At 48.6% G+C, this 23,820-nt stretch overlaps 1 protein-coding gene across 2 annotated transcripts in view; it reads left to right on the top strand.

Moving 5' to 3' along the window:
- TMEM38B (transmembrane protein 38B) overlaps positions 1 to 23,820 on the top strand; it is a 272,063-nt gene that overhangs the window by 218,403 nt on the left and 29,840 nt on the right. For both annotated transcript variants that reach the window (XM_063914142.1, XM_063914143.1), the window contains exon 5: positions 4,305 to 4,422. In XM_063914142.1, the coding sequence (XP_063770212.1) occupies positions 4,305 to 4,422 (118 nt within the window). The remainder of the gene's footprint in view (positions 1 to 4,304; positions 4,423 to 23,820) is intronic.

Genomic DNA, 23,820 nt, shown 5'->3' with positions numbered 1-23,820 from the left:
TCTGTGATCCGATTCGGCGTGCTCGTTCTACAGCTGGATTGCCGTTACCGAATTCGGTGGTGACCCATTCTGCTTGGAAAGTGGGTTTTCTTGGGCGGATGCCCGAGGAGTCTCGGCGATTCATCTTTGCTGAGCGGATACTTGGTCGGGTTCAATCACTTTTGCTAAGCCCTACAAGTTTGATACCCTGGCTGATGGGGTCCTCATGTTGCTCAATCGGTGCTGCAGAGTCGTCTGCACTCTCCCGCCCGGTCTGGAGCTTTGGTATAAACCCCATGGTCCTTACGGAGTCCCCAGTATCCTCTAGGACGTAGGAGAAAATAGGATTTTAATACCTACCGGTAAATCCTTTCCCCTTAGTCCGTAGAGGATGCTGGGCGCCCGTCCCAGTGCGTTCCGTGTATGCAGTTATTGGTTATGGTTACACTTTTGTGGTGTTTCTTTTCTGTCAGACAGTTGCTGATGTTGTGCATGCCATGGCAGGCGGTGTCTTTTTTAGTGGTTGTGTTGACACACTGGTTGTGTTACATATTCTCTCAGCATGTGGCTGTATATTTTTCATGCCGTTGGCTGGTTTTCTTTTGAATGCCACGTTCTGCGGTATATTCGTGGTGTGAGCTGGTATGACACTCACCGTGTTTAAACAATAAATTCTTTCCTCGAAATGTCCGTCTCCCTGGGCACAGTTTTCTAACTGAAGTCTGGAGGAGGGGCATAGAGGGAGGAGCCAGTTCACACCCATTCAAAGTCTTTTAGTGTGCCCATGTCTCCTGCGGATCCCGTCTATACCCCATGGTCCTTACGGAGTCCCCAGCATCCTCCACGGACTAAGAGAAAAGGATTTACCGGTAGGTATTAAAATCCTATTTTTTAGGCCAAAAGGTTGCACCGAGGTGGCTGTATGACTAAGCTAAGCGACACTAGTGTGCGGCACAAACACCTGGCCCATCAAGGAGTGGCACTGCAGTTGCAGACAGGATGGCAGATTTAAAAAATAGGCCCCAAACAGCACATGATGTAAAGAAGAAAAAGAGGTGCACTGAGGTTGCTGTATGACTAAGCTAAGCGACACAACCACCTGGCCCATCTAGTAGTGACATGCAGTGGCTGAATGTCAAAAGTGGCCCGCAATTTTTCAGTCCACTGACAGCATCTCCTGCACGCCCCTGTCATTTAAAAAAAATTCTGCTATTGGTGGACTTATATGGCAGTACCCCATGACTAATATAGCAGTACCCCTGGACTTATACGGCAGTGTCAGACAGGATGGCACTTTAAAAACCATGCTCCAAACAGCACATGATGCAAAGATGAAAAAGAGGTGCATCAAGGTTGCTGTATGACTAAGCTAAGTGACACAAGTGTTGCACAAACACCTGGCCCATCTAGGAGTGGCACTGCAGTGTCAGACAGGAGGGCAGATATAAAAAAAAAAAGTCCCCAAACAGCACATGATGCAAAGATGTAAAAGAGGTGCAATGAGGTAGCTGTATGACTAAGCTAAGCGACACAAACAATTGGCCCATCTAGGAGTGGCATTGCAGTGTCAGACAGGATGGCACTTAAAAAAAAATAGTACCCAAATAGCACATCATGCCAAGAAGTAAAAAAAAAAGGCAATGATGTAGCTGTATGACTAAGCTAAGCGACACAAGTGTGCTGCACAAACACCTGGCCCATCTAGGGTTGGCACTACAGTCCCGCTGCACTAATGGCGGATACCGGATGCACGTCTAGCACCAGCTTAGCTGTTATGGCCTCAGTAATCTGCTTTGCAACATGGTATATGTATATATATATATATATATATATATATATATATATATATATATATTAAAAATAATAATATGGCAGTATCACTGGACTTATACGGCAGTATCACTGGACTTATACGGCAGTATCACTGGACTTATACGGCAGTATCACTGGACTTATACAGCAGGATCACTGGACATATATGGCAGTATCACTGGACATATACGGCAGTATCACTGGACTGGACTTATACGCCAGTACCACTGGAATTATACGGCAGGATCACTAGAATTATACGGCAGTACAGCTGGACATATACGGCAGTATCAATGGACATATATGGCAGTATCAATGGACATATACGGCGGTATCACTGGATATATACGGCAGTATCAATGGACATATACGGCAGTATCAATGAGCATATACGGCAGTATCAGTGGACATATATGGCATTACCACTGGACATATACAGCAGCACAGGGACACCACAACTGTACTGATACAGGACAACACAGCACCACTGCAATGGACTGCACTTATACAGCAGCACTGGACATATGGCAGCAGAGGACACCACCACTGTGACTGGACTGATGCAGCACAATACACCACTGAACTGATGCAGGACAACACAGCACCACTGAACTGTACTTATACAGCAGCACAGGACATATGGCAGCAGAGGACACAACCACTGTGACTGGACTGATGCAGCACAAGACACCACCACTGGACTGATGCTGCACAACACAGCACCACTGAACTGGACTTATACAGCAGCACTGTACATATGGCAGAAGAGGACATCACCACTGTGACTGGACTGATGCAGCACAAGGCTCTAACACTGAACTGATGCAGGACACTGAGGACGGAGACACGTCCTCTCTCTACACTCTCCAATGCCGGAGTGAAAATGGCGGGGACGCGCAGCGACTTATATGGAATCCAAACCCCGCGAGAATCCAACAGCGGGATGATGACGTTTTGCCTCGTTCTGGTTTCCCAGTCTGGCAGGAAAACACGAGCCTGACTCTGATCCGGGCTCAAGTAGTGAAGTTCGGGTGGGTTCGGTGCTCTGAGAACCGAACCCGCTAATCTCTAGTTAAAAGTTTTGTTTGTATAAGTATAGCATAGTAACCAATAAGCTTCTACCTGCTGTATCATTTTATAGAATGCGCTTGATAAATGGCAAGCTAATTGGTAGCCATGGGAGACTTCTCCACTGGTCCACTTCTCTACTCTTTTCACTGCTTGATACATCAACCCCTGAAATGCTTTTTTTTTATTTGTTAGTTGAATGAGCTGAAATGGGCAGTTCATTTTAGTTTTGTTGTTAGTTTGCCCACTCCTTCCGTGGCATCATTAATTTACCGAATAGATTTAAACAATCTATACATTTTAATACACTTTTACTTTTGTTTCAGCAAATAAAATACATTATGATGATTGTAGTGGGTCACCTGGCTTTGCTGGTTCTCACATGCTGGCTTTGCTGGTTCTTACATGCGTAGTGAGTTGCTTCCAGTTCCACTTTAATTAAAGCCAAAATGTAAAAAAATTGGAACATTTGTAACAAGAGAAAAAGTGTTCTTTTTAAAGAAGAAAATGCATTATTTTACTAATAAAGCCTAATAACAAAGCCTCTCTTCCAGTAGGATAGTGATTGGGGGGTTCCGGTATGAATGGTCGATAATGTTAAGGTCAACACTCATTAGGTCGACCACTATTGGTCGAAATTGATATGATCGACACATGAAAATGGTCGGCATATGAAAAGGTCGACATGAGTTTTTTTACTTTTTTTTGGTGCCGTTTTCGGCGTAAAGTTACGGGGAACCCCAATTAGTGCACTGCCCCCTCGCATGGCGAGCGAAGGATACCTCGCTCCGCAACCGATGCGCTCGGCACAGGTTACCGTTCCCAATCGTACTCCACATGGATCGTAAAGTATGAAACAGTTCCATAAAATATATTTTTTTTAAAAACGCACGTCGACCTTTTCTTGTGTCGACCATTTGTCTATGTCGACCATGTCAATGTCGACCAATAGTGGTCGACATAATGAGTGTCGACCTTAACATTGTCGACTATTCATAACGGATACCTGATTGGAGACCATGCAAACTTATTTTACAGCCTCGATCCAATGCCTTTAGCAGCGAGCGTTGGCAATAGAAATTATTGGTTGGGTGGCCTTGTAAATAGAGAACACCATCGCTGCCAAAAACACCTGTTCTCTTTTTGAATAAATGTAATTTCTTCTTTCCTATCATAAATAGGCCTGTTTTTCTGAAATCATTACATTTTTACACAGGTGCATAGAACTTTTACACATACTGTAAAAATATAAAAATATCGCTGGGACCATTTCTGACTGTGTGTGCTGTTAAACAGTATGACAAGGAGCTAAAATAAATTGGCGCCTGGGTTATGTTTCTGCAGTTTCAAAAGATGATAAATGTTATTAATTATAGTGAAAATAATAGTCTGCTTTTACAAAAAGCTCAATTTCTGTAATATCTTTTACTCTGCTTTCTTTGTAGCCCTGTAAAAATTAGTTTAGTTGGAGCCATTTTGTTCACATTGCAACATTTGGAGCTACTCCCAATTGCAAGATACCACCTCATGTTTATCTACACCATCTTCTTGATAACTGCAAAGGTAAGAAATGTGTGCTTACAGTATGTTAGTCTAAGATTTCCTCAAAGAACCTTTCAACATAAAGTGGGAAATGTAATTGGGCATGAGTTTCCAGTGAGATTAAATGTACTGTTATTGAAAGCGAGTTTGAGGCTGACAGATGTGTCCTCCTACATCCTTGCTGCAGTCACGTTAAACAGCCCTTCTAGTCACGCCATGCTGTGGCATGACTCTAGCGCCCAGGGGTTAAAGTGAGCCGGAACGGGGCGGAACTGCATTCCGTCAGTCCCACTTGGAGACGGAACACAGTTCCGCCTCACCTAACCTGATGTGTGCCGGCACCGTAGGGAGATGCCGGGTGCCCGCAGAGATTGTGTTGTCAGCGGCGCCCGGCTCTCCCTGCACAGCCGGCAGCAGGAGCTCACTACTAAGCTCCTGCTTCTGGCTCCCGGCTCAGTGAGTGCTATGAAGAGAGACGTCATGACGTCTCTCTCATAGTGCTGGGGAGCGGAGTGAAGCGGACGCCAGGAGGATCACAGCGGGAGCGGGGATTGATAAGTATGTTTGTTTTTGTTTTTTTAAACGTGTGACTACTACTGGGGGCATAACTACAGGGGGGCTAACTACAGGGGCTCATTACAAGGGGGCAAGCTACTGGGGGCATTACTACATGTGGTAAACTCCTGGGGGCAAACTACATGGGGCAAATCTACAGGGGCGCATTACTACTGAGGGCATAACTACAGGGGCACATTACTAGTGGGGGCATAACTACAGGGGCGCTTTACTACTGGGGGTATAACTACAGGGACATTACTACTGGGGGCAAAACTACAGGGGCATTACTACTGGGGGCATAACTACAGGGGCACATTACTACTGGGGGTATAACTACAGGGGCATTACCACTTGGGGGCATAACTACTTGGGGCATTACTACTTGGAGTAAGCTACTGGGGGCATTACTACTGGGGGTAAACTACATGGGGCAAACCTACAGGGGCAGATTACAACTGAGGGCATAACTACTGGGGCGCATTACTACTGGGGGTATAACTACCGTGGCTAAACTACTGGGGGCATTACTACTTGGGGCAAACTACATGGGGCTAAACTACTGGGGCACATTACTACCGAGGGCATAACTACAGGGGTGCATTACTACTGGGGGCATAACTACAGGGGCATTACTAGGGGCAAACTACGTGGGGCTAAACTACAGGGGCGCATTACTACCGGGGCCATAACTACAGGGGCGCATTACTACTTGGGGCTAAACTACATGGGCTAAACGACTGGGGGCATTACTACAGGCGACATTACTACTAGGGGCAATACTACACAGGGGCATTACCATTAATGGCATTACTAATGGGGGCACTACTAATGAGGGCATTGTAAAGGGGGCACTTCATAAGGGGCATGACTCCTGGGGACATAAGGGGCACTACTACTGGGAGCATTGCATAAGGGGCACCACTACTATGGGCTCTATATAAGGGGCACTACCACTGTGGGCACTACCAGTACAGCAGACATTGCATAAGGAGCACTACTACTGTGGGCATTGTAAAAGGGGCGCTACTGCTGTAGGCATTGTGTATTACAGGGTGCTACTACTGTCGGCATTATGTGTACTGGGGGTGCTACTACTGTGGGCATTATTACTATTGTGTAACCACGCCCCTTTCTTAGACCACGCCCCCTTTTTGGCAATACCTTTATTGCATGGGCGCTGGGGAGGGGTGGGGGTGGGGGGTGGCGTGAGTTCCACCACCTCTCTACGACCACTTTAAGCACTGGTAGCGCCAAGCTTCTTTATGTGCAACTTTTTCAGTATAATTGCATCACTGTGTGACCAGGACACACAAGCAGCTTATGCTGATTTGAGATGAAATGCGGCATGCCTATATTCTGTTTGCGACCGTGGCTGTATCTGCATGCGAAATGCTACGTAATAGGCATGCCGCATATCATTTTAATCAGCAAAAGCTACAGTACTTGTGCGTCCTAGTCATATAGTGATGTGAATAAGACACATTTCCAGCAAAAAAAAAATGCCCAACGTTAGCAGAGCTGCCAGGGATATGCTTGGCATATTGAGGCAAGATTTATGAGGACACATCTGTACACAAAAAAATTAAAGGGGGAAAAAAGTAAAGTGTCTCCCCCTCTAAACATAACCAGCATTAACACTTATGCCTAGGCTGGTAGTGGAAATATTGGGGACAAAAAGGGTGTGGTTCTCCTAATGGTTCCATTACCAACACTATGCTTGACCAGCCAGTAGTACACCTGTAAATAACAATATTATATATACTATCATATAATCATTACCTGTGTACCCAAGCCCTAGGGGTGCTGAAAAGAACCAGAATGCTTTTGGTGGGGCCCATTATTTTGCAGGCTTCGCTCCCCTGGGTAAGCACCCGTGGTATCAACTGGCCTAGGACTGGTAGAATCATAGTGGGAGGACTCCCACACTGCACATCTCCCCTCTGTGGTTCCTCTAGCCCTTGCTGGCCAAACTTAGTGCTGGTAATGGTAAATTGGTCAAATTAGGGACCCCTTGCTCATTGTCTCCCAAATGTTTCCAATAAAAGCTTAGAAATATCAACTAGTGCTGGTTATGTTTATAGGGATGGCGGTCGTTAGGTCGACATACATTGGGTCGACCACTGAAGGTTGACATGCATGAGGTCGACATGGTCATTAGGTTGACATGCAAAAAGGTCGACATGAGGTTTGTTTGTTTTTTTAAATAATTTTTGGACTTTTTTCATACTTAACGATCCATGTGGACTACAGTTGGGAATGGTAACCAGTGCCAAGCGCAGCGGTAGCAGAGCGAGGCACCTTGCCCGAAGCATGGCGAGCGAAGCGGTGCACTAATTGGGGTTCCCCGTCACTTTTCGAAGAAAAAAACACCAAAAACAGTAAAAAAAACAACTCATGTTGACCTTTTTCTATGTCGACCTAATGACCATGTCAGCCTAATGCATGTCGACCTTCAGTGGTCGACCCAATGTATGTCGACCTAATTCATGTCGATCTAATGAACCAGACCCGTTTATAGGGAGGGGAAACCATACTTTCTCTGACGTCCTAGTGGATGCTGGGAACTCCGTAAGGACCATGGGGAATAGACGGGCTCCGAAGGAGACTGGGCACTCTAAAAGAAAGATTAGGTACTAACTGGTGTGCACTGGCTCCTCCCTCTATGCCCCTCCACCAGACCTCAGTTAGAATCTGTGCCCGGCCAGAGCTGGGTGCTCCTAGTGGGCTCTCCTGAGCTTGCTAGAAAGAAAGTATTTGTTAGGTTTTTTATTTTCAGTGAGATCTGCTGGCAACAGACTCACTGCTACGAGGGACTGAGGGGAGAGAAGCAAACCTACCTGCTTGCAGCTAGCTTGTGCTTCTAAGGCTACTGGACACCATTAGCTCCAGAGGGTTCGAACACAGGGCCCGTCCTCGATCGTCCGTTCCCGGAGCCGCGCCGCCGTCCCCCTTGCAGAGCCAGAAGACAGAAGAAGCGATGAAATCGGCGGCTGAAGACTCCGGTCTTCATTAAGGTAGCGCACAGCACTGCAGCTGTGCGCCATTGCTCCCACAGCACACCACACACTCCGGTCACTGTTGGGTGCAGGGTGCTGGGGGGGGGGGGCGCCCTGGGCAGCAATTAGATTACCTTTTTGGCAAAAAAGCACATAATACAGTTTATAAAACTGTATATGTGCAAAAACTCCCGCCATAAATATAATACAAAACGCGGGAGAAGCCCGCCGCTGCGGGGGCGGGGCCTTCTTCCTCAGCACACCAGCGCCAATTCTTCCTCAGCACACCAGCGCCATTTTCTCTTCACAGCTCCGCTGGAAGGACGCTCCCCAGGCTCTCCCCTGCAGTATCCATACAACAAGGGTAAAAAAGAGAGGGGGGGCACATAAATTTAGGCGCAATTGTGATAATAGCAGCTATTGGGAAAAATCACTCTTTTTAGTGTAAATCCCTGTGTTATATAGCGCTCTGGTGTGTGCTGGCATACTCTCTCTCTGTCTCCCCAAAGGACTTCTGTGGGATCCTGTCCTCAGTCAGAGCATTCCCTGTGTGTGTGCGGTGTGTCGGTACGGCTGTGTCGACGTGTTTGATGACGAGAGTTGCGTGGAGGCGGAACAGGAGCAGATAAGTGTGGTGTCGCCCCCGACGGGGCCGACACCAGAGTGGATGGATATGTGGAAGGTATTAACCGACAGTGTCAACTCCTTACATAAAAGGTTCGATGACGCAGCAGCCTTGGGACAGCCGGCATCTCAGCCCGCGCCTGCCCAGGCGTCTCATAGACCATCAGGGGCTCATAAACGCCCGCTAGCTCAGATGGCAGTCACAGATGTCGACACGGAGTCTGACTCCAGTGTAGATGAGGATGAGACAAATGTACAGTCCACAAGGGCCATCCGATGCATGATTACTGCAATGAAGAATGTATTACACATTTCTGACATTAACCCGGTTACCACCAAAAAGGGTATTATGTTTGGGGAGAAAAAGCTGCCAGTCACTTTTCCCCCATCTGATGAGTTAAATGAATTGTGTGAAGAAGTGTGGTGTTCCCCTGATAAGAAACTAGTGATTTCTAAAAGGTTACTGATGGCGTACCCTTTTCCGGCAACGGACAGGTTACATTGGGAAACATCCCCTAGGGTGGACAAGGCGCTCACACGCTTATCAAAAAAGGTGGCACTACCGTCTCAGGATACGGCCGCCCTAAAGGAGCCTGCAGATAGAAAGCAGGAGGCTATCCTGAAGTCTGTGTATACACACTCAGGTACTATACTGAGACCTGCAATTGCTTCAGCATGGATGTGTAGTGCTGCAGCAGCATGGTCGGATACCCTGTCAGACAACATTGATTCCCTCGACAGGGATACTATTTTGCTAACTATAGAGCATATAAAGGATGTAGTCTTATATATGAGGGATGCACAGAGGGACTATGTCCACCGCATGACGCTGGGGCTCCACAGGTGGAGCCGGTTGCGGTGGGGGCGCGTCTCCGGAACTTCAGCAACCAGTGGGTCCGCTCACAGGTGGATCTCTGGGTTGCACAAGTTGTATCTCAGGGATACAAGCTGGAGTTCGAGGCGACTCCCCCTCGCCGTTACCTCAAATCAGCCTTGCCAGCTGCTCCCAGGGAAAGGGAGATAGTACTGGCGGCTATTCACAAGCTGTACCTCCAGCAGGTGATAATCAAGGTTCCCCTCCTTCAACAGGGACGGGGTTACTATTCCAAAATGTTGTGGTACCGAAACAAGACTGTTCGGTGAGACCCATTCTAAAATTGAAAGCCTTGAACACTTATATACGAAGGTTCAAGTTCAAAATGGAATCGCTCAGGGCGATTATTGCAAGCCTGGAGAATTTCATGGTATCACTGGACATCAAGGATGATTACCTGCATGTCCCTATTTACCCTCTTCACCAGGAGTACCTCAATATTGTGGTACAGGATTGTCATTACCAATTCCAGACGTTGCCGTTGGTCTGTCCCTGGCACCGAGGTATTTACCAAGGCAATGGCCGAAATAATTATCCCGTACCTGGACGATCTCCTTATAAAGGCGAGGTCCAGGGAGCAGTTGTTCGTCGGAGTAGCACTATCTCGGGAAGTGCTACAACAGCACGGCTGGATTCTGAATATTCCAAAGTCGCAGCTGGTTCCTATGACGCGTCTACTGTTCCTGGGTATGGTTCTGGACACAGAACAGGATAAAAAGGGTTTCTCCCGGAGGAGAAGTCCAAGGAGTTGTTGTCTCTAGACAGAGACCTCCTAATACGTATACAGGTGTCGGTGCATCAATGCACGCGAGGCCTGGGAAAGATGGTAGCTTCTTACGAAGAAATTCCATTCGCCAGGTCCCATGCAAGGATTTTCCAGTGGGATCTGTTGGACAAGTGGTCCGGGTCGCATCTTCAGATGCATCGGCGGATAACCCTGTCTCCAAGGGTCAGGGTGTCGCTGTTGTGGTGGCTGCAGAGTGCTCATCTTCTAGGGGGCCGCAGATTCGGCATACAGGACTGGGTCCTGGTGACCATGGATGCCAGCCTTCGAGGCTGGGGGGCAGTCACACAGGGAAGGAACTTCCAAGGCTATGGAAAAGTCAGGAGACTTCCCTACACATAAATGTTCTGGAACTGAGGGACATTTACAATGCCCTAAGTCAGGCTAGACCCCTGCTTCAACACCGGCCGGTGCTGATCCAGTCAGACAACATCACGGCGATCGCTCATGTAAACCGACAGGGCGGCACAAGAAGCAGGATGGCGATGGCAGAAGCCACAAAGATTCTCCGATGGGTGTAAAATCATGTGTTAGCACTGTCAGCAGTGTTCATTCCCGGAGTGGACAACTGAGAAGCAGACTTTCTCAGAAGACACGACCTCCACCCGGGAGAGTGGGGACTTCATCCAGAAGTCTTCCAAATGATTGTACACCGTTGGGAAAGGCCACAGGTGGACATGATGGCGTCCCGCCTCAACTAAAAGTTACAAAGATATTGCGCCAGGTCAAGGACCCTCAGGCGATAGCTGTGGACTTTCTGGTAACACCGTGGGTGTACCAGTCGGTGTATGTGTTCCCTTCTCTGCCTCTCTTACCCAGGGTAATGAGAATAATAAGAAGGAGAGGAGTAAGAACTATACTCATTGTTCCGGGTTGGCCAAGAAGAGCTTGGTAACCAGAACTCCAAGAAATGATCAGAGGACCCATGGCCTCTGCCGCTCAGACAGGACCTGCTGCAGCAGGGGGCCTGTCTGTTCCAAGACGTACCGCGGCTGCGTTGACGGCATGGCGATTGAACGCCGGATCCTGAAGGAAAAGGGAATTCCGGAGGAAGTTATCCCTACGCTATTTAAAGCTAGGAAAGAAGTGAACGCAAACCATTATCACCGCATATGGCGGAAATATGTTGCATACTGTGAGGCCAGGAAGGCCCCAAAGGAGAAATTTCAGCTAGGTCGATTTCTGCACTTCCTACAGTCAGAGGTGACTATGGGCCTAAAATTGGGTTCCATTAAGGTCCAGATTTCGGCTCTATCGATTTTCTTCCAAAATTGAACTGGCTTCACTGCCTGAAGTTTCAGACTTTTGTTAAGGGAGTGCTGCATAGTCAGCCCCCGTTTGTGCCTCCAGTGGCACCGTGGAATCTCAACGTGGTGTTGGATTTCTTGAAGTCGCATTGGGTTGAGCCACTTAAATCCGTGGAGCTATAATACCTCACGTGGAAAGTGGTCATTCTGTGGGCCTTGGCGTCGGCCAGGCGTGTATCAGAATTGGCGGCTTTGTCATACAAAATCCTTATCTGTATTGTATATGGATAAGGCGGAATTGAGGACTCGTTCCCAATTCCTTCCTAAGGTGGTATCCGTTTTTCATGTGAACCAACCTATTGTGGTGCCTGCGGCTACTTGGGACTTGGAGGATTCCAAGTTACTGGATGTAGTCAGGGCCCTAAAAAGTATATGTTTCCAGGACAGCTGGAGTCAGGAAAACTGACTCGCTATTTCTCCTGTATGCACCCAACAAGCTGGGTGCTCCTGCTTCTAAGCAGACGATTGCTCGCTGGATCTGTAGCACGATTCAACTTGCACATTCTGCGGCTGGACTGCCGCACCCTAAATCTGTAAAAGCCCATTCCACGAGGAAAGTGGGCTCTTCTTGGGCGGCTTCCCGAGGGGTCTCGGCTTTACAACTTTGCCGAGCTGTTACTTGGTCGGGTTAAAACATTTTTGTAAGAGTCTACAAGTTTGATACCCTGGCTGAGGAGGACCTAGAGTTTGCTCATTCGGTGCTGCAGAGTCATCCGCACTCTCCCGCCCGTTTGGGAGCTTTGGTATAATCCCCATGGTCCTTACGGAGTCCCAGCATCCACTTAGGACGTCCGAGAAAATAAGATTTTACTCCCCGGTAAATCTATTTCTCGTAGTCCGTAGTGGATGCTGGGCGCCCATCCCAAGTGCGGATTGTCTGCAATACTTGTTTATAGTTATTGCCTAACTAAAGGGTTATTGTTGAGCCGTCTGTTGAGAGACTCAGTTATATTTCATACTGTTAACTGGGTATAGTATCACGAGTTATACGGTGTGATTGGTGTGGCTGGTATGAGTCTTACCCGGGATTCAAAATCCTTCCTTATTGTGTCAGCTCTTCCGGGCACAGTATCCTAACTGAGGTCTGGAGGAGGGTCTTAGTGGGAGGAGCCAGTGCACACCAGGTAGTCCTAAAGCTTTCTTTAGTTGTGCCCAGTCTCCTGCGGAGCCGCTAATCCCCATGGTCCTTACGGAGTCCCAGCATCCACTACGGACTACGAGAAATAGATTTACCGGTGAGTAAAATCTTATTTACAACGCCCTGAGTCAAGCAGAGCCCCTGCTTCAAAACCAACCGGTGCTGATTCAGTCAGACAATATCACGGCGGTCGCCCATGTAAACCGCCAGAGCGGCACAAGAAGCAGGATGGCGATGGCAGAAGCCACAAGGATTCTTCGATGGGCGGAGAATCACGTCCTTGCACTGTCAGCAGTGTTCATTCCGGGAGTGGACAACTGGGAAGCAGACTTCCTCAGCAGGCACGACCTCCACCCGGGAGAGTGGGGACTTCATCCAGAAGTCTTCACGCTGATTGTAAATCGTTGGGAACGGCTACAGGTCCCGCCTCAACAAAAAGCTAAAAAGATATTGCGCCAGGTCAAGGGACCCTCAGGCGATAGCTGTGGACGCACTAATGACACCGTGGGTGTACCAGTCGGTTTATGTGTTCCCTCCTCTTCCTCTCATACCCAAGGTACTGAGGATAATAAGAAAGAGAGGAGTAAGAACTATACTCATCGTTCCGGATTGGCCAAGAAGAACTTGGTACCCAGAACTACAAGAAATGATCTCAGAGGACCCATGGCCTCTGCCTCTCCGACAGGACCTGCTTCAGCAGGGGCCCTGTCTGTTCCAAGACTTACCGCGGCTGCGTTTGACGGCATGGCGGTTGAACGCCGGATCCTAACGGAAAAGGGCATTCCAGATGAAGTAATTCCTACGCTGATAAAAGCTAGGAAGGATGTGACCGCAAAACATTATCACCGCATATGGCGAAAATATGTTGCTTGGTGTGAGGCCAGGAAGGCCCCAACGGAGGAATTCCAGCTGGGTCGATTTCTGCACTTCCTACAGTCAGGGGTGACTATGGGCCTAAAATTGGGGTCCATTAAGGTCCAGATTTCGGCCCTCTCTATTTTCTTTCAAAAAGAACTGGCTTCACTGCCTGAAGTTCAGACGTTTGTTGAGTGCTGCATATTCAGCCCCCTTTTGTGCCTCCAGTGGCACCTTGGGATCTCAACGTTGTGTTGGATTTCCTAAAATCACATTGGTTTGAGCCACTTAAGACCGTGGAGTTAAAGTATCTCACGTGGAAGGTGGTCATGCTGTTGGCCTTGGCCTCAGCTAGGCGTGTGTCAGAGTTGGCGGCTTTGTCCTGTAAAAGCCCATATCTGATTATCCATATGGACAGGGCGGAATTGAGGACTCGTCCCCAATTTCTCCCAAAGGTGGTATCAGCGTTTCATCTGAACCAACCTATTGTGGTGCCTGCGGCTACTCGGGACTTGGAGGACTCCAAGTTGCTGGACGTAGTCCGGGCCCTGAAAATTTATGTTTCCAGGACGGCTAGAGTCAGAAAAACTGACTCGCTATTTATCCTGCATGCACCCAACAAGCTGGGTGCTCCTGCTTCAAAGCAGACTATTGCTCGCTGGATTTGTAGCACGATTCAGCTGGCACATTCTGCGGCTGGACTGCCGCATCCTAAATCAGTAAAAGCCCATTCCACACGGAAGGTGGGCTCTTCTTGCCCGGCTGCTTGAGGGATCTCTGCTTTACAGCTTTGCCGAGCTGCTACTTGGTCGGGTTCAAACACATTTGCTAAATTCTACAAGTTTGATACCCTGGCTGAGGAGGACCTTGAGTTTGCTCATTCGGTGCTGCAGAGTCATCCGCACTCTCCCGCCCGTTTGGGAGCTTTGGTATAATCCCCATGGTCCTTACGGAGTTCCCAGCATCCACTAGGACGTCAGAGAAAATAAGAATTTACTCACCGGTAATTCTATTTCTCGTAGTCCGTAGTGGATGCTGGGCGCCCGTCCCAAGTGCGGACTCTCTGCAATACATGTATATAGTTATTGCTGAACTTAAGGGTTATTGTTATGAGCCATCTTTTGCATGAGGCTCAGTTTTTGTTCATACTGTTAACTGGGTATAGTTATCACGAGTTGTACGGTGTGATTGGTGTGGCTGGTATGAGTCTTACCCTGGATTCCAAATCCTTTCCTTGTAATGTCAGCTCTTCCGGGCACAGTTTCCTTAACTGAGGTCTGGAGGAGGGGCATAGAGGGAGGAGCCAGTGCACACCAGTTAGTACCTAATCTTTCTTTTAGAGTGCCCAGTCTCCTTCGGAGCCCGTCTATTCCCCATGGTCCTTACGGAGTTCCCAGCATCCACTACGGACTACGAGAAATAGAATTACCGGTGAGTAAATTCTTATTTTTTTTCCTAACTTTTTTAACAGATGGAACACAGCTAGATTGCAAGGATCACACCATTTCTGTGTGATTCTTGCAAATTTACAATTCACTCACTATTACATGTGGTGAGTTTTATGTTTAACATTAGATACAGCTACAGTATAAGATGTTCTGTATCATGTTGAAAATGGATGTAGCAAGATTCCTTAAAGTTTAGCTGTAGTTTCATAATGTCATTGTACTATAAAGACGTCAGTACTTCGCCACTTTAGTCAGCTCTTGCCCTATTACATTTTCCCCATAATGATAAGAATCTTGCAGTCATGGTACTGTATGTGCACAAGTTTTACTTTGCTGCGTTGGACAATATTCATCATGTGAGAATATGCTAAAGCTGTATAAGATTTTATTTATGTAACAAAGGAGATTCAAATATACTTGCTATGCATAAAGGCCCATATAGATGGGCCGATGCAGGGAGAGATATGTGCTGAGCGAACCGCTCAGCACACATCTCTCCCGCCGCTCAGAACAGGGCGATCTGTGCTGAGCGTACGGGGGGAGACGGGGGAGCCGCTCACTTCACCCAGCGGGTGAAGTGAGCGACCCGCTAGATTGGCCTGCACGGCAGGCCAATCTAGCAGCAGCGATAGCGGGCTATCGCTGTAAGGGCTACACACGGAGCGATCAGGCTTATAGTCTAAGGAATCTAGTCAGATTAAGAGAAGGAGACTCGAAGGGAGTCTGTTCATTTTTTTTTCTGCTTATTTTTGGAACACAGAAGTTGTCAACCAAGCTCAGAGGAAAAGTGGTTAAGGTAACAGGAATGCTGATAAATAACAATTTCATTTGTAAACCTAATTAGGTTAGTTTCTGCTGCGGGGTACACTGGGCTCCACAAGTCTGGACAATGGGGTGTAGAGTAGGATCTTGATCCGAGGCACCAACAGGCTCAAAGCTTTGACTGTTCCCAGAATGCACAGCGCCACCTCCTATATCACCCCGCCTCCCAGCACAGGAGCTCAGTTTGTCAGTTGGTGCTGCAGTAAGCAGGCACTTAACAGAGGGGCTGCTCCAAGCAGCCCTGAGAAAAGCTTTTTATGAGGTAAAAAGTGGCAGCAGCGGTGGTAAATGTCTTGTGACATTCACTGCTGCAGCTCCAGCTCTTCCCAGCGGCGTTGTACACTCCCGAGCCCTGGTTGCCGGGTACCTACAGCAGAGGCTCCGGTTTTCTTCATGTTAGACACACACGGCTGGGGCTCTCCAGGATCGCGTGGCCGCGCTTCGGGAAGTGGTAAGTGGGTCCCGCTCGCGGGACCTAGTCTTTATCGCGATCCGGCGCGGTCAGTGGGAGGCGGGCCGCGCGCACTGGCGGTGGACACTGTGGATACAGACGATCCCACTAGATCACCAGGGCATGGGCGCAGGTCAGGTTTTCTCTTAAAACCGATTTTAATATCGCCCACAGTACCCGGTGGTTTTGCCAGCAAGGGGGATAAGGCTTAGACCTGAAGCCCCTCCCCCAGCCCCAGGGTGCCATTTCCAGCAAGTGTTCCCGCCCACAGCACCCGGTGGTTTTGCCAGCAAGGGGGATAAGGCTTAGACCTGAAGCCCCTCCCCCAGCCCCAGGGTGCCATTTCCAGCAAGTGTTCTCGCCCTGGAGCTGCATCTCTGTCTTTTCCTCACTCCCTGTCAGTGTCTGCGGCGCCATTACTCCTCAACTCACTGTTCCTGGGACTGCTTGGGCAAATCCTCCTATGTAAAGCCGCCTGGTTGTCAGCGCTGTGTCTTTACATGACACTTAAGTATTCTACCTGCCTTTTTAGTCAGTGTTAGTAAGAAAGAGTGCATTTAGTCAGGGGTTTATAGTACAATTACCCTGTGATATACATCCAGTTTCTTACTGTGTAGTGTTATATCTATTGACTATATAGCTGTGTAAGCTAGTCCAGTGCAGTATTATTGTCTGTAATAACCTCTGCATTGTACAAACTGTGACTATTTGTGTGTGCATTGATAGCTGAGTGGTGTCCATCTCGTGTCTTTCACTCAACTTGCTATCCCTATATTCTATAACCTGAGGGGGCTTGGTGCGTCAGGTGTTATTTAATATAGGATTTTCACAAAGATATACTGTATTACGTATTTCTCTTACATCCTAGAGGATGCTGGGGACTCCGTAAGGACCATGGGGAATAGACGGGCTCCGCAGGAGACATGGGCACTAAAAAGAACTTTAGTTATGGGTGTGCACTGGCTCCTCCCTCTATGCCCCTCCTCCAGACCTCAGTTTAATACTGTGCCCAGAGGAGACTGGGTGCACTACAGGGAGCTCTCCTGAGCTTCCTGTAAAAAAGTATTTTGTTAGGTTTTTTATTTTCAGGGAGACCTGCTGGCAACAGGCTCCCTGCATCGTGGGACTGAGGAGAGAGAAGCAGACCTATTTAAATGTTAGGCCCTGCTTCTTAGGCTACTGGACACCATTAGCTCCAGAGGGAGTCAGAATGCAGGTCTCCCCTAGCGGTTCGTCCCGGAGCCGCGCCTCCGTCCTCTTCGCAGAGCCGGAAGATAGAAGCCGGGTGAGTATAGGAAGGCAGAAGACTTCAAAGGCGGCAGTAGACATCAGATCTTCAGTGAGGTAACGCTGCGCGCCATTGCTCCCACGGACACACACACACCGGACACTGTTGGGTGCAGGGCGCGCGGGGGGGGCGCCCTGGCAGCAATGTGGACCTCGACACTGACAATAGGTACATACAAAATTTTTAGTATTAATTCAGACCCCCGCCAGTTTAAAGAAAGAGCGGGACCGAAGCCCGCCACTGAGGGGGCGGGGCTTCTCCCTCAGCACTCACCAGCGCCATTTTCTCCACAAGCACACGCTGAGAAGCTGGCTCCCCGGACTCTCCCCTGCTGATCACCGGTGACAGAGGGTTTTAAAGAAGGGAGGGGGGCACATAATTTGGCGCAGTGAATAGCGCTGTATCTGGGTAATATTTTTTATTTTCCCAGGGTTATTGGCGCTGGGTGTGTGCTGGCAGACTCTCTCTCTGTCTCTCCAAAGGGCCTTTTGGGGGAACTGTCTCCAGATAGTTTTCCCTGAGTGAGTGGTGCGTCAGTACGTGCGTGTCGGCATGTCTGAAGCGGAAAGCTCTCCTAGGGATGCGGTGGAGCGTATGAGTGTGGTGTCTCCGTCGGCAACACCGACACATGACTGGATGGAAATGTGGAATATTTTAAATGCAAATGTTAATTTATTGCACAAACCTTTGGACAAAGCAGAATCCAGGGACAGTACAGAGGGTCATACCCTGCCTATCCCTACGTCACAGGGGCCTTCTGGGTCTCAAAAACGCGCACTTTCCCCGGTAGTTGACACAGATACCGACACGGATTCTGAATCCAGTGTCGATTATGATGATGCAAGGTTGCAGCCAAAATTGGCAAAGAGTATTCATTATATGATTATTGCTATAAAGGATGTGCTGCATATTATAGATGACCCCGCGGTGCCTAATCCCTAAATCCACATGTTTAAAGAAAAGAAGCCTGAGGTTACTTTTCCACCTTCTTTTGAATTAAATGAGTTATTTGAAAGTGCTTGGGAAACTCCAGACAAGAAGCTGCAGATTCCCAAAAGGATTCTTATGGCATATCCTTTCCTGATCAAGGACAGGATACGGTGGGAATCATCCCCAAGGGTGGATAAAGCGATGATGCGCTTTTCCAAAAAGGTGGCACTGCCGTCGCAGTATACTGCTGCCTCAGGGATCCTGCTGATTGCAAGCAAGAAACTACCTTAAAGTCAATTTACACGCATACCGGTACATTACTCAGACCGGCAATAGCGTCGGCTTGGGTTTGTAGCGCTGTATTGGCGTGGACAGATACCTTATCTACTGATATGGATACGATGGATAGGGATTCTATCTTATTGACCCTGGGTCATATTAAGGATGCGGTCCTTTATATGATAGAGGCTTAGAGGGATATAGGCATACTGGGGTCCAGAGCGAACAATATGGCAGTTTCTGCCAGGCGAGCACTGTGGACCCGACAGTGGTCGGGTGATGCCGACTCAAAACGGCATATGGAGGTTTTACCTTACAAGGGTGAGGAGTTGTTTGGGTAATGTCTCGCGGACTTAGTTTCCACAGCTACTGCAGGTATATCAACCTTTTTACCTTATGTTTCCTCACAGCCTAAGAAAACGCCACATTATCAGATGCAGTCCTTTCGGCCGCATAAATCCAAGAGGGCTCGGGGATCTTCCTTTCTTGCCAGAGGTAAGGGCAAGGGGAAAAAGCTGGCAACTACAGCCAGTTCCCAGGATCAAAAGTCCTCCCAGGCCTCTACTAAATCCACAGCATGATGCTGGGGCTCCGCGGGTGGAGTCCGCTCCAGTGGGGGCACGTCTTCGTCTTTTCAGCCAGGTCTGGATTCATTCTCAGGTGGACCCCTGGGCAATAGACATTGTTTCCCGTGGGTACCAGCTGGAATTCGAAGAGGTGCCCCCTTGCCGGTTTTTCAAATTGGCACTGCCGACTTCTTCCCCAGAGAGGGAGGTAGTTTTGGCAGCAATTCAAAAATTGTGTCTCCAACAAGTGGTGGTCAAGGTTCCCCTGCTGCAGCAGGGGATGGGCTATTACTCAACCCTGTTTGTGGTCCCGAAACCGGACGGTTCGGTCAGTCCCATTCTAAATTTAAAATCCTTAAACCTATACTTAAAGAGGTTCAAGATGGAGTCGCTCAGGGCGGTCATTGCAAGTCTGGAAGAGGGAGATTATATGGTGTCTCTAGACATAAAGGATGCATACCTTCATGTCCCCATTTCTCAACCTCACCAGGCATTCCTGAGATTTGTGGTGGAGGATTGTCACTACCAATTTCAGACGTTGCCGTTTGGGCTGTCCACGGCCCCGAGAATTTTTACCACATTAATGGCGGAGATGATGGTGCTCCTGCGCAAGCAGGGGATCACAATTATCCCATGCTTGGACGATCTCCTGATAAAAGCGAGATCGAGAGAACAGTTGCTGGTCAAAGTATCACTCTCCCTGAGGGTGTTACAACAACACGGTTGGATTCTAAACCTGCCAAAGTCACAGTTAGTTCCAACAACCAGATTGCCTTTCTTAGGCATGATTCTGGACACGGAAAAAAAAGAGGGTCTTTCTCCCGACGGAAAAGGCCCAGGAACTGCAGGATTTGGTCAGGGACCTGTTAAAGCCAGACAGGGTGTCGGTACATCACTGCACGCAAGTGCTGGGAAAAATGGTGGCGTCTTACGAGGCCATTCCATTTGGCAGGTTCCATGCCAGAACTTTTCAGTGGGACCTTCTGGACAAGTGGTCCGGGTCACATCTACAGATTCATCAGATGATCCGCCTGTCCCCAAGGGCCAGGGTATCTCTCCTGTGGTGGCTGCAGAGTGCTCACCTTCTAGAGGGTCGCAGGTTCGGAATCCAGGACTGGGTTCTGGTGACCACGGACGCGAGCCTCCGAGGATAGGGAGCAGTCACACAAGGAAGAAACTTCCAGGGTCTGTGGTCAAGCCAGGAGGCTTGTCTACACATCAACATTCTGGAATTAAGGGCGCAGACCTTACTTCAAGGTCTACCGGTTCTGATTCAGTCAGACAACATCACAGCAATGGCTCATGTAAACCGCCAAGGCGGCGCAAGCAGCAGAGTGGCATTGGCAGAAGCCTCAAAGATTCTTCGATGGGCGGAGAGTCATGTAAGCGCTCTGACAGCAGTCTTCATTCCGTGAGTAGACAACTGGGAAGCAGACTTCCTCAGCAGACACGATCTACATCCAGGAGAGTGGGGACTTCATCAGGAAGTCTTCGCAGAGATTGCAAGTCAGTGGGGTCTGCCTCAAATAGACATGATGGCTTCACGCCTCAACAAGAAACTTCCGAGATATTGCGCCAGGTCAAGGGACCCTCAGGCGATTACAGTGGACGCACTGGTGACACCGTGGGTGTTTCAGTCTGTCTATGTGTTCCCTCCTCTTCCTCTCATCTCAAAGATACTGAGAATCATAAGACGAAGAGGGGTTCAGGCGATTCTCATCGTTCCAGATTGACCTCGAAGGGCCTGGTATCCGGATCTACAGGAAATGCTCTCAGAAGATCCGTGGCCTCTTCCTCTCAGGGAAGACCTGTTACAACAAGGGCCCTGTCTGTTCCAGGACTTACCGCGACTGCGTTTGACGGCATGGCGGTTGAACGCAGGATCCTAGCGGAAAAGGGCATTCCGGAAGAGGTCATTCCTACTCTAATAAAGGCAAGGAATGAGGTGACATCGAAACATTATCACCATATCTGGAGGAAGTATGTGTCTTGGTGCGAAGCCAAGACTGCTCCTCCGGAAGAATTCCATCTGGGCCGTTTTCTCCACTTCCTGCAAACTGGAGTGAATTTGGGCCTAAAGTTAGGCTCCATTAAGGTTCAGATTTCGGGCCTATCCATTTTCTTTCAAAGGAAATTGGCTTCTCTTCCAGAAGTCCAGACTTTCGTGAAAGGGGTGCTGCATATCCAGCCTTCTTTTGTGCCTCCAGTGGCACCATGGGACCTTAACATGGTGTTACGGTTCCTTAAGTCTCACTGGTTTGCACCGCTTCAAACAGTTGAATTAAAGTATCTCACTTGGAAAGTGGTCATGTTGTTGGCCTTGGCTTCAGCGCGGCGAGTGTCGGAGTTAGCGGCTTTGTTTCACAAAAGCCCTTATCTGATTTTCCATGTGGATAGAGCTGAGTTGCGGACTCGTCCCCAATTTTTGCCTAAGGTGGTTTCTTCTTTTCAGATGAACCAACCTATTGTGGTGCCTGTGGCTACAAGGGACGTGGAGGATTCCGAGTCCCTGGATGTGGTCAGCGCATTGAAAATTTATGTGGCCAGATCGGCTCGACTTAGGAAAACAGAGGCTCTGTTTATCCTGTATGCTGCCAACAAGGTTGGTGCTCCTGCGTCTAAGCGGACTATTGCTCGCTGGATCTGTAACACGATTCAGCAGGCTCATTCTACGACTGGATTGTCGTTACCGAATTCGGTTAAGGCCCATTCCACTAGGAAGGTGGGTTCTTCTTGGGCGGCTGCCCGGGGCGTCTCTGCTTTTCAGCTTTGCCGAGCAGCAACTTGGTCGGGTTCAAACACCTTTGCAAGATTCTACAAGTTTGATACCCTGGCCGATGAGGACCTAATGTTTGCTCATTCGGTGCTGCAGAGTCATCCGCACTCTCCCGCCCGTTTTGGAGCTTTGGTATAATTCCCATGGTCCTTACAGAGTCCCCAGCATCCTCTAGGACGTAAGAGAAAATAAAATGTTAAACCTACCGGTAAATCTTTTTCTCGTAGTCCGTAGAGGATGCTGGGCGCCCGTCCCAGTGCGGACGACATACTGCAAGACTTGTATATAGTTGTTGCTTACATAAGGGTTATGTTTCAGTTGAATCAGTTTTGGACTGATACTGGTTTAGTTTCATACTGTTGACTGGTTCATATATTCCATGTTATACGGTGTGAATGGTGTGGCTGGTATGAATCTTGCCCTTGGATTTACAAAATCCTTTCCTTGTACTGTTCGTCTCCTCTGGGCACAGTTTCTCTACCTGAGGTCTGGAGGAGGGGCATAGAGGGAGGAGCCAGTGCACACCCATACCTAAAGTTCTTTTTAGTGCCCATGTCTCCTGCGGAGCCCGTCTATTCCCCATGGTCCTTACGGAGTCCCCAGTATCCTCTACGGACTACGAGAAAAAGATTTACCGGTAGGTTTAAAATCTTATATTATTTTCTGTGATTTAGTCACCATATCTCTCCTTTATCTCTGCTGGTGCTGACTACACTGTGCAGGGGTTTGGGTTTAGGGATATAGTGCTGCTAATAATTGTACTGTGTTACCTCATACTGCAAGTTATATCATGTCTGCTTCTGAGGGTAACGGTTCTGGGGTGGAACACACTGCTGGTGTTGCTGAAGCCACAGGCACATATGGGGAGGTTCTGGGGGCTTCTTGCCCCCCAGTGGGACTGTGGCAATGGAGGCACATACTGACCCTCCGTGGGACGCATTTTCCACGCTTCTGCATACGCTAGTTCATAAACTAACAACCCCTATGGGACCCCCAATGCCGGTACAACCGTATGTGGTTCCTGCAGGTAACCCGCCGTGGGCGGACGATTTATCTGCTCAATTAAAGAAGTTGAACCAGTCCCTGACTACTAAAAAGTCTGACCATCGCTCGCCTAAGTCCAAGAGGTCCTCTAAGCGAGCGATCGTCTCAACACAATTCACTGCTGTCACTGACACCTTGTCTGATGAAGACAGCACATACACTGACCCCACAGGTTCTGACTCAGATACGGCTGATGGGGAGGGTAGTTCACATGTGGATGTTCCTGATCTTTTGGAGGCTATTAAGTTAATTCTGCAGATTACGGATGATCCCGAGCCATCCGTTCCTCCTAAGAAACCAGATAGGTTCAAGCGTCAGAAGGTGATTAAACAAGTTTTACCTCACTCTGACCACCTAGTGGATATATGTCAGGAACCCTGGCAAAGCCCGGGTACGAAGTTTGTGCCTCAAAAGAAGATGCTGGCTCGCTATCCCCGCGCGCCAGAGCTGTCTAAGAATTGAGAAACGCCTCCTCTAGTAGACTCACATGTGGCTAGGATGGTGGTTTCCTCAGCTCTACCTGTCACTACCGTCACATCTCTAAAAGAGCCTACGGATAAACGTGTCGAGGGTTGTCTAAAAGCGTTTTACACCCTCACGGGTGCTGCACAAAGGCCCACTATTGCAGCTACACGAGCGGCAGAAGCTATAGAAGCATTGTCCTTGGAGTTAGAAGCTG

The sequence above is a fragment of the Pseudophryne corroboree genome, chromosome 1 (genome assembly GCF_028390025.1).
Source record: "Pseudophryne corroboree isolate aPseCor3 chromosome 1, aPseCor3.hap2, whole genome shotgun sequence".
Classification (NCBI taxonomy): domain Eukaryota; kingdom Metazoa; phylum Chordata; class Amphibia; order Anura; family Myobatrachidae; genus Pseudophryne; species Pseudophryne corroboree.
The sequence above is the reverse complement of the archived record's forward strand: the minus strand, read 5'-3'. Positions and strand labels throughout refer to the sequence as shown.